The sequence below is a fragment of the Sinocyclocheilus anshuiensis genome, unplaced genomic scaffold (assembly GCF_001515605.1).
Source record: "Sinocyclocheilus anshuiensis isolate Anshui unplaced genomic scaffold, SAMN03320099.WGS_v1.1 scaffold1024, whole genome shotgun sequence".
Classification (NCBI taxonomy): domain Eukaryota; kingdom Metazoa; phylum Chordata; class Actinopteri; order Cypriniformes; family Cyprinidae; genus Sinocyclocheilus; species Sinocyclocheilus anshuiensis.
Window position 1 is genome coordinate 768,723 of NW_015552843.1, and position 11,951 is coordinate 780,673.

General features: G+C 36.9%; 1 protein-coding gene across 3 annotated transcripts in view; it reads right to left on the reverse strand.

Annotated features, from left to right (window-relative positions):
- LOC107668088 (centrosomal protein of 104 kDa-like) overlaps positions 1–11,951 on the reverse strand; it is a 36,899-nt gene that overhangs the window by 23,491 nt on the left and 1,457 nt on the right. For all 3 annotated transcript variants that reach the window (XM_016459869.1, XM_016459868.1, XM_016459867.1), the window contains exons 3-11: positions 8,973–9,146; positions 8,418–8,556; positions 8,268–8,330; positions 6,343–6,419; positions 6,075–6,255; positions 5,639–5,794; positions 3,445–3,657; positions 2,239–2,445; positions 1,221–1,388 (exon numbers count right to left, since the gene is read on the reverse strand). In XM_016459869.1, coding sequence (XP_016315355.1) covers positions 1,221–1,388; positions 2,239–2,445; positions 3,445–3,657; positions 5,639–5,794; positions 6,075–6,255; positions 6,343–6,419; positions 8,268–8,330; positions 8,418–8,556; positions 8,973–9,146 — 1,378 coding nt within the window. The remainder of the gene's footprint in view (positions 1–1,220; positions 1,389–2,238; positions 2,446–3,444; positions 3,658–5,638; positions 5,795–6,074; positions 6,256–6,342; positions 6,420–8,267; positions 8,331–8,417; positions 8,557–8,972; positions 9,147–11,951) is intronic.

Genomic DNA, 11,951 nt, shown 5'->3' on the forward strand with positions numbered 1-11,951 from the left:
CTTCGAAACATTTGGGATAATGTAAGTACACAAGTCAGCAAAATATATAACACTGTTCTAGTGGTTTTTGGATATTTCAATAAAAAAATCGTACATATTGTGCCTTTAATTAGGGTGACCATACGTGCCATTTTCCCAGGACGCGTCCTGGCCAGGATTTCTATATTGCCTAAAATATCTAGATTTTGGCTTTGTTTGCGTGAGCAGACCGATCGGTGTATGACATCACACGTCTGCACACGCAAACAAAGCCAAAACCTAGATATTTTAGGCAATATAGAAATCCTGGCCAGGACGCGTACTGGGAAAATGGCACGTATGGTCACCCTACCTTTAATGTCAAGAATATTTCATACATGTCACTGCAGGGAGTAAAGAAAACAAATACTGTATGCTAAATTTATCAACAAGGAAAAAGGTTTTAAATACTTTTTTTAGTAGATGGTTTGTATGTCTTTCATTTTAATCAGTCGCTTCCCTTATATCAGAAAGGGTCAGACTGTCAGTTTTAAAATAAAATTTCAACAATTTAATATTACAGTTCCCAGTAAAGTTACTCTCTAAAACCAATTCATTCTCTATTTTAGTGATTTTGAGTGCTAATTTTGGCCATGGTTAATAGAAGTCACTATTAAAATGATGATAGTTTGTAACATCATAAACTACAAGAATGATCCGTTTGTTTTTCAGGCAGGTCCAGGTAATGTGTGTGAAAGTTCTACAAAAAAATGCAGTCGATGTCTCTATTAAAAAAAGAAATTGGCCTTTTTAACTGTAAGGAACTCTCATTTCTACAGCCATACTGAGCATTACGATTCACCCAAATCTCCTGTTCATTTTTCTACAGTTTGTCCGTCTCCTCCCCCTCATACCAGCTCTTAGCAGAAAATCCGTTCTATCACAGTTTCCCTCAAACCTGAGGCTAAGTTTGTCCTTGGGAGAGATAAGCTAAGCTTTATACTACATTTGTTGCTGTATCACTTCTACAGATACTAGACAGAACACGACACCTGCTAAACAGTCACAACTATCAGTCGAGCTGATGGTGCCATTCTGTCTTTAGCCTGAAACCAAACTGAAAAGATGGGAACATGAGAGAAATTAGAAAGAGAGGGTCAGAGTAAGAAAGAGAGTAGGAGAGGCCGAGAAACAAAAGAAGGGGGTGATAAAATCAGAGAAAAAGACTGGGCAAAATAAAGATAGAGTAGGAGTTCTCGTACAGATGACACTTTATCTGTGAGAGCTTTCTTGCAGAGGAACACAGCTGCTCTCGTCATGCTCCACAGTTCTGCTTTTGGGGTTCCAGGTGGAACCTCCATCAGTTTCTTGTAGACTGCCAGCAAAGAATCCTCCCTGTAGGACCACGTCTTGGAATAGGCCCCTGCCACCTTAGAGAGACAGACCGAGAAAGAGAAAGTGAGGATCACATTCCAGAAACAGCACACAAACAGAATACACCAGCTGACCATTTGACCTTTGTCATGTAGAGTTTGCCTAGTGCTGTGAGAGAGTAAACAACAGTTATAGATGGACATTACAGCGAACTGTTAAATACTTAAAGGGATAATTCACCCAAAAACTTCAATTCTGCAATATTTAACTTAAAGGAGACATATTATGCCCCTTTTTACAATATGTAATATAAGTCTCTGATGTCCCTAGAATGTGTCTGTGAAGTTTCAGCTCAAAATACTCCACAGATCATTTATTATATAATTTTGAAAATGCCTATTTTACTTTAAAATCTGTCTCTTTAAATGCAAATGAGCTGCTGCTCCCCGCCCCCTTTTCCAGAATAGAGCTGCGTCATTACAGCTGGAACCTGTTAAAAACATCTGTTTTGGTTCTGATTATCATGTTTATTGCACTGAAATCATGCGTTTTAAACCATATGAGTTTAAACTTCTGATATACGGTTTTCTGAGTGCGCGCTCGTTTTCTCAGACGCTTGCAGAAAAAGGCTTACCAAAACTAAGTTACTGAGTTAATCTTTTTCACGTTTCCTTGGTTGGTAGATACACCGGGGACCTGATTATAGCACTTAAAACCGGGAAAAGTCCGATTTTCATGATATGTCACCTTTAACTTCATGTTATTCCAAACCAACTAGACTTTTTCGAACTTTTTTCAAACTTGTGAATCAGATATGTATGATTTGCAAACAAATAATTTAGACCTGGTTTGTAAATACTCTGATAAAATCAACTAACTGGAGGCTGTAAATGTTGGGTGTCTCACCAGACTGTCTCCATAGATGTCGATGGGCAGACTGGCCTCTCTCTGAGCTTTCTCTGTGAGCGGTTCTGGTTGTCCCGAGGCCCCAGGGCTACGTGGGGTGGTTGTATCTGTCATTGGGGGCATCTCATCAAGCTCACTGACTGGCTGATCACTCGACCTCTTTCTAAGTGCTGGTAAAGGCCTCTCGTCATAAGCAAGGGAACTGATCTGTGAAAACACACACACATACCATGACTCCAAACATTTTTAAAGAATTCAGATATACAGTGTTTATAACCGTGTTTAAAAACAGAATTAAATGCCAAGAATAACTAATACGTGAACATAATTTTTGCGCTTTCTGTCACAAGCAGAAATATAAATACTTGTATAAAAAAAAAGTGTAAATATAAAATATAAATATATAAAAAATAAGAAATATAAAAAAAGTGTTGAGGGTTTATTTTATACTGGAAGGATAGATCCACCTGCCATCCTATAATTTTCAGTCACTATCTGTGTTCTCATCTTGCATGTTATTTCAATGCTGATTAACAGAATGACCTGCAGAAAAACGAAAATGAAAGGTCCACTAAGAAAAGTCTAAGTCATCTGACAGTCAAATAACCCCTTGATAATTATATTCTTAAATATACCCACTTACATTTTTTTTTTATTTTTTAGGATTCTTCGATGCATAGAAAGTTCACAACAAAAGCATTTATTTGAAAAGGAAGTCTTCTGTATTATTAGAAATGCCTTTACTGCCACTTTTCTTAACAAAACAATTAGTTGCTTTCAAACAAACAAACAAATAAATATTATATATATATGTGTGCAAACATTTCGCCCTCTGGCATGGTTTAGGGCAGTACTACGTTAGTAGCACAAAAATTACACGCTTCACCATTAAACCCTTTAATTAAATCTTGAAACGTAAAACTCTCTGGCTAATGCAAATCCCTGACAAGCATGTTAAGCCACACACATGTTTAGATAATACATCTACAAAGAGCCTTGTGTAAGTGAAGAATGAGCTACATTGGTGGAAAGAAACAGAAGCAGTGTTTCATCAAGGCAGACTGAGGATTACAGAAGAAAGTACCCTTAAAACTAGAATTTGTGATAAGATATATTAATGAACAAGAAAAAAGTGGACACAAGTAATGCATTAGAACAATAACATCATTATTGTTCTGTATTTATTCTGTGTACATCAAGACTTACATCGAGCTTGGGGATGTGAGGAGGAGTGAGTGGTGTTGGGGCGACTGTATGTTTGGGGCTAGCAGCTTTTGAAGTGTCCTGCTCATCTGTCTCCTTCACATGTTGCCTCTGTCTTCTCTTCCTGGGTGAGTCTGCTGGGTGAGGCGTGTCTTTCTGTGTCCCAACACGTGGAGAGGGAAAATCAGAGATGGAAAGCTCAGAAGTTCTGTGGATCTGAAACAAGTTTCACACATTTTTAATTATTCACATTTGAACCAAAGTTCATAAAAGCTATTTATCAAAATTAAAATAAGTCTGAAATGAATAAAAGGCTAAAAAGTGTTGAGAACTTTGGACTATTATTTTTCAGACACTGATTGTATGAAAAAAGCAATTACAAACTACAGATAAAGGTTTGTCAGAATACTGGCTCGGTTAAGTGTTTGTCGCAAGCGCTCGATGACTGTCCGAGTCATTTTTTGTCTGCTGTATAAATATGTCTGTCTTCAGACGAGTAAGAAGCAAGCACCTGATCTCAGGAGAACCAGCACAATCACTATTCCGCTGGGAAACTGCCATATCAGTGTACTAATCTCTCTGGAGCTGGAGGCCCTCACAACACAAGAGATGCATTATTCATGCATTCATTGCAGGAAAATAAATTTAGAGAGACACACAGGAATATGGATGGATGAAAGTCATTAACTGACTTCTAAGAATTAAGTGGAATGGATATGGAAGCCCGTTTCCGCCACGGAATAAAAAAAAAAAAAAGGGTTATTGCGACTTTTTGAAAAAAAGTCAGAATTGTGAGATATAAACTCGCAACTGCGAGTTATAAAGTCAGAATTGCGAGATATAAACTCGCAATTGCGGGTTATAAAGTCAGAATTGCGAGATATAAACTCACAATTCTGACATTTTTTTCTCAGTGTTGCGTGATATAAACTCACAACTGCGAGTTATAAAGTCAGAATTGCGAGATATAAATTCTCTTTTTTTTCTCGCAATTGTGTTTATATCTCGCAATTCTGACTTTTTTCTCGCAATTCACGCAATTGTGGGTTATAAAGTCAGAATTGCGAGATATAAACTCACAATTCTGACATTTTTTCTCAGAGTTGCGTGATATAAACTCACAATTGCGAGTTATAAAGTCAGAATTGCGAGATATAAATTATCTTTTTTTCTCGCAATTGTGTTTATATCTCGCAATTCTGACTTTTTTCTCGGAATTCACGCAATTGCGGGTTATAAAGTCAGAATTGTGTGATATAAACTCGCAATTGCGAGTTAAAGTCCAATTTTGAGGGGGGAAACGACTGATATGTTCTCAGAATTGCGAGTTTATATCTCACAATTCTGACTTTATAACTCGCAATTGCATGTTATAAAGTCAGAATTGCAAGATATAAACTCGCAATTCTGAGAAAAAAAGTCAGAATTGTGAGTTTATATCTCACAGTTCTGACTTTATTTCTCAGAATTGCGACTTTATGTCTGGCAATTGCGAATTTATATCACGCACTTCTGACTTTTTTTCTCAGAATTGCGAGATTATATCTCACAATTATGACTTTTTAACTCGCAACTGCGAGTTTATATCACGCAATTATGAGAAAAAATGTCAGAATTGTGAGATAAAAAGTCGCAATTACCTTTTTAATTTTTTTATTCAGTGGCGGAAACGGGCTTCCATAAATGGATGGATGATACCTTTAATGTATAATGTATTTTCAATGTTTTTTGAAAGAAGTCTCACCAAGGCTCAAAACACACAGTAAAATAATAATATTATGAAATATTATTACAATTTATCATAACTGTTTTAATATATTTAAAAAATGTAATGTAATTCTGTGGTGGCAAAGGTTTTCAGCAGCCATTACTCAAGTCTTCAGTGTGACATGATCCTTCAGATATCATTCTAATATGCTGATTTTGTGCTTAAGAAACATTCATTATTATCAGTGTACTCCTTAATATTTTTGTGGTAACCATGATACTTTTTTAAAAGGATTCTTTGATTAATAGAATGCTCAAATAATTTTTTGTAACACTGCAAATGCCTTTACTGTCACTTTTGATCAATTTAATGCATACTTAATGAATAAAAGTATTAATTTTATTTTTAAAAATCTTATTTAAAATCTTATTGAACCCAAAATTTCGAACATTAGTGTATATGTGGACAAATGAACGGATGGATGTTTACCTGACTGATGTCCAGCAGGTCATGGAGCTCCAGCTGTTGGTAGACTGTGAGCCTGTAAGCTTCCATTTGTTCCTTTTTCTGCTTGGCTGTGTCATAGTCCTCTCTTTCTATGGCACTGTGTTTCTCTACATCATACCGGCCCAAACGCTCGCCCACCTAAAAAGAAAAAGAGAAAATTAGAAAAAAAAAGAAACGAGAGGTTGTTAAACACTTATCTGAGGTATATAAAAGAAAAGAAGACATCTGTAATTTGCTTAGTAATTACTGTCAGGCTAAAATTAACAGGTAACTAAAGGATTGTTACAGCTCTATTGGAATACACCTGGATGCATTTCAACCCTCTCAATTCCAGCTTCACCACTGCAGTGTGTAAAATTATTATTAAACTACATGTGCAAACAAAGATGTGTCTGACAAAGAAGGCAAATCTAATAACCTTTTGCAGGTCTGCAATAGCTTGTTTGAGTTTTTTGGCCAGATCAAATCTTTCCTCCTGAACCATGTCCTGCTTTTTCTGGTCCAGCAGCCGAATGATATGGGCCACCTCAGGGTCCTGATACATGTCAAACGCCAAGTCATCGAGCGGCGAGATAGAATCACATTTATAACTTGAGAGCCTGCAAGATAACAAGAGTAAACACAAGAAAAAGACAGAAGACTGCATGCACAAATTTAATGTAATGCAATATAACTTCAGTTTTTACCCGGTGTATGTGCCATCCAAAGCTGAGCTGTATTGGCTGTTGTTTAGATATTGATCAATCAGCTGATCTCTGCTTAGCTGGGACAAAAACAAGAAATTGGCTAAATGTTATTGTACTTGTTATTGTATAAAATATCTTTCAAAAGTTTGAACGGGGGTCAGTTTTGAAAGTAATGAATGCTTTTATTCAGAAAGGACGTATTAAATTTATTAAAAGTGGCAAATAAGTTAATTTTTTTCATTAAAGAATCCTAAAAAATGTATAATGGTTCCCCCCCACCCCCCAAAAAATGTGTTTTTGACATTGATAATAATAGGAAATGTTTCTTAAGCACCAAATTAAGTATATAAGGATGATTTCTGAAGGATCATTTGACAGTGAAGACTGGAGTAATGATGCTGAAAATTCAGTTCTGCCATCAAATAAAGAAATAGCTTTAAATGTATTAAAATACAAAAGAGTAATTTGTAAATTGTAATAACATTCACAATTACTCCAGTGGTTTTCAAAAAAATAAATGCAGCCTTGGTGAGCATAAGAAACTTATTTCAAAAACATAAAAAAAAAAACTAACTTCAACCTCAAACATTTGAACAGTAGTGTACATAATATAGCTATAAATTTAAATTCTGAATTTAATAGCCTAAAAACAACATCCTTTGAATCAAATGTCTTTCGGCTATTAATATCTTTCCAACAAACAAAGGTTAAAAATCTTGATTTCTGCCTGTGAACCAAAACTTATTATCACTAGAGTCCTGGATAACACAAAGAGACTCCAGCCTGGACAGAGAGAGAGGGATTAGAGATTAACAATGCAGAGATTGTTAGCAAGGTGGGAGAGGACGAGAGAGAGAGGAAGTCGTGGAGGGATAAAAAGGGGGGAGACAAGGTGAGCGTAAGACGAGAAAGAGAGCACGAGAAAGAAAGAAGGGGGTAGTGGGATAAGCACGATGATATGGATATATTGATGAGTGATCTGATCTGAAACTCTGCTGTGCTTATGGAGCTCAGACTCGCATTACACAGATCCACATACCAACACTGAGCACAAAACATTAGACCTGCTCAAGAACCACAACACGCGTATACACAAAAATGATCGTCAGGTGCTGTAAGAAATTATTCCTTCATATTTAAACTGAAAGTCACAAAAAAACTGATGCATGCATACAGGCATTTAGATTAATTCTGCTCCATCTAGTGGTTGGTATGAGAAGCATCCAAATCAGGGTTAGGCAAAACAAAATGTACAAATTGGCTTTTAATTCACAGCAATTTCATTCGTCCAAAACAACACTGCATGTTTTGCGTCAAAACAGGACTGGTTCATTTTAACTTATTAGCCATATTTTTTAAAAATGAAGTTCATTTATACTATCCAAATGATAAACTTCATGAACGAAACATATCTTAATTTTACCATACATAACCAAAACATAAATAAATAAAAATATATTTTCAGAATATTAACACTTCTTAAAACACCAAGGGGTACTTCAAGTAAATTATTTAGGTTATTTTAAGATAACAGATTCATTTAGATACATTTACATAAAATGTGAGTAAATTAAGATGTCATTCCATTTAAATTCTACTTCCACAAATTAAAATCAACATCCTGCTTTTAGCATTAATTCAAATTTGGGAGCAGAACTACAATTTCAAAAGTATTCTTGATTCAGTTCTGAATGATAAACAACACTGCTCAGCCAAACACTGAGGAATCATTTCCAACATCCGCTATCGTCTCTGGTGAATACAACAACTGAACAAGCCACAGTTAAGAAAACAGATGAAATCTTGCATGTTAAATTTGTTTGTTTGTGCAATTCTAAATCTGATACAGAAACATGCTTAACAGAAATCCATCGCCATCTAGAGGATGTGAAGAGACCAATTCCATAAACTGAACATTTACTTACTGCTGTCCCCATGTCATTTCCATCCACAGGGTCACCCAAAATATTTAGGGCCACCAATGCAACCTAGAATTTAGAAAAGAATGTGATATAACATCGATATGATTACAATAAACAAATCAGCCCTAATTTCCCACATTAATCTGTTTGTACCTGATTGTAGATGTTGTATTGATTAACATGGTTTCTGTGAAAGGTGAGCTTTAAGTAAGACCCAACAGCATCAACATGAACCGACTTTAGCTCTCTGGCTCTGAAAACAGTCTTCTCGTTGTCAGAGAGGGACACATACCTAGACAACACATTACACTCAATACAGTTAGTTCTTAAAGGTCCCATATTGTCAAAACTGAAATTCCCTGGCTTTTTTCCATGATAACTGAGGTCTAGGTGCTATGTAACCACAAGCGCGTTTGAGGAGGTGGTTGGTTGTCTCCTGTCGTCGCCGATTCAAGGTCTGAGTTCGGCTCAAACATGTAAGGCCGGACAACATTCAGCAGTGACCATCATTACTGGTGTTTCTATTGACCTTACTTGTGAGTATCACCAATCCTCAGCAAGCTACAGCATACATGACCCTAGTTACTTGTGGTTGGCCTGGCCGTGCGTCACTCAGAAAACAGAGATGTGATTAGGTGTTATATACTTAATCACATTATATGTTGATGATGACCAGAACAGAGCAGTGATGTTTAGATCTTTCCTCACCCCAATCTGTGGAGACTATGAGTCTGCTGGGGTGAGCTGGACTCAGGCAGTCTATCTCCAATGTGGAACTCGATCTTGGATGGGATCAGGTACTGATGGGCCAGCAGCTGGAGTTTCCTGATGCGACATCTCTCAACCAACTGCAATATGATTTCCTGAGGGAATGGACAGAACCTACACACAATAATTAGAAAATATATTCCTAAAAAAGTATTTCAGAATGTAATCTTTGGTAAAAGCAACCATGAACAGTTATTAAATAGCTTTGATAAGTATAATGAATCAATTATTCATCTTACAGCTACAATTTGTCTTTTTAACCAATCCTAACTACAGCGCCGTGAAAAGGTTTTTGCACCTTCCTGTTTTTTTAATTTTTGTTTTTGCATATTTGTCACACTTAAAAGATTCAGATCATCAAACTAATTTTAACATTACAAAAAGATGATGCAGGTAAATACAAAATGCCGTTTTTAAATGATGATTTCATTTATTACGGGAAAAAAGCTGTCCAAACCTACCTGGCCCTACGTGAAAAATTAATTGCCCCCTCCTGTTAAAATAATGAAAGAACTGTGATTAACCACATTATTTTAGAAAGCGGAGTTAAATTTCACTAGCCACACCCAGGCCTGATTACTGCCAGACCTGTTGAATCAAGAAATGACTTAAATAGAACCTGTCTGACAAAGTGAAGCATGCTTAAAGAGCAACATCATGCTGCAATCTAAAGAAATTCAAAAACAGATGAGAAACAAAATAGTTGACATGTATCAGTCTGGAAAGGGTTATAAAGCCATTTCTAAGGCTTTGGGACTCCAGCAAACCACGGTCAGAGCCATTATCCACAAATGGAGAAAACTTGAAACTATGAGTGGCCGGCCGACCAAAATTACTCCAAGATCGCAACGACGACTCATCCAGGAGGTCATAAAAGAACCCAGAACAACATCTAAAGAACTGCAGGCATCACTTGCCTCAATTAAAGGGTTAGTTCACCCAAAAATGAAAATTGGCTTGTGTTTTACTCACCCTCAAAGCATCCTAGGTGTATATGACTTTCTTCTTTCAGACGAATCCAGTCGGAGTTATATTAAAAATTGTCCTGGCTATTCCAAGCTCTATCATTGCAGTCAGCGGGTGTTGCAGTTGAACAGTCCACAAGTCGTCAAATAAAGCTTGCGCATTCATAATAAAACGTGCTTCACATGGCTCCAGGGGGTGAATAAGGGCCTTCTGTAGTGAATCCATGCGTTTTTGTAAGAAAAATATCCATATTTCAAATGTAATAAACACTTTTATATCACTTCCGCCAACAATAACACCGGCGGCGTAACTTTTATTCTCGCTGTAGTATTGTTGCCGCCGCCGCCATGTCGTGGAGATGCTGTGTGTTTCGTTGTGAAAGCGAAACTACTTTGTTTGGCCTTCCAAAAGAGGACGATATCCGCTTCATCATGCCTAGAGCTGATCCGCGCTGGTCGCTGAGGAAATACATCAACTTCATGCTGTGGATCGCCAGATCGGCTTTCACCGTGGATGAAGCGGAGTCCAGCCCGGGGTCGTCACATGTGGTTGCCGCAAGCCTCCTTCGTCGAATCCGCCGGCCTCCGCTCACTCAAGCCACTGTGTGTTTCGTTGTGAAAGCGAAACTCATTTGTTTGGCCTTCCAAAAGAGGACATAATGTTTCTATAAAGTGGGGCAGTTCCAACTTTGCAAGGACAGAATTAGGCTACCGAACATGAATAAAATATGCAAGCAGACACTGTCAAAACGGCAATCATGAAATTAACCGATACCCTCGAAACAACACATGCATGGTTTTCAATGTCAGCAGTCAGAATAATCCAGTTTAAATGCAAAAAGTGCCCAATATAAGTGATAGGAAAAAGCAATGTAATTAGCAGGCATTTCACACTCGTTCATGCACGCACCATGACAGTCAAAACGGTGTCATTCATTAATAGCCTACATACTGAATTATAATCCGACAATTAAAAAAATTAAATAAAAAAAAAACAATAATGCGCTTACCTTCGTGTCGCTCTATAATTTTACACAGAACTGGAAGCCTCTTGTTAAGTTCATATTGTAGAACATAAAACAGAACTTTGCACTGTCAAAACTAATCAAATCCAGCAGTTTTCAAGGATTTATCAGACACTGTCAAAACAGCAATCAAGAAATTAACCGATACCCTTGAAACAATACATCATTTTCAATGTCAGCAGTCAGCATAATCCAATTTAAATGCAAAAAGTGCCCAATATAAGTGATAGGAAAAAGCAATGTAATTAGCAGGCATTTCACACTCGTTCATGCACGCACCATGACAGTCAAAACGGTGTCATTCATTAATAGCCTACATACTGAATTATAATCCGACAATTAAAAAAATTAAATAAAAAAAAAACAATAATGCGCTTACCTTCGTGTCGCTCTATAATTTTACACAGAACTAGAGGAAGCCTAAGTTCATATTGTAGAACATAATACAGAACTTTGCACAGTCAAAAATAATCAAGTCTAGCAGTTTTCAAGGATTTATCAATCTAGACCGTTTAAAAGATAAAAGACAGGATCGTAAAAACCGAGATATTTAGTTTCGGTTTTGATTAATTAATTCAAATGTGCTCTGATTTCGGAGTTGCAATGAAAGAGCCTTCTTGTCATCTCACTCCACAATAGTTCACGTTTTGAGTGTTGAGTCACTCTCCCACTCTTTAACTTATATTATGGCATTGTGATTACTTGAATATACAGTCATACTACATTCAAAATCAGATACGTTATAACTTATCACGCTAAAAAACTGTCACTCATGAATCAACGTCTGTCTGCTGAGCCCTCGTGATAAGTGCGGCTATTGACGTTTACATTAGCACCAGCGCCTCTGTAGTGTGTGTGTGTGTAGTAACGTTGTGATGACTGATTGGATGCAGTACATGCACACTTGGGCTTGTTTGTTAAACAATTAG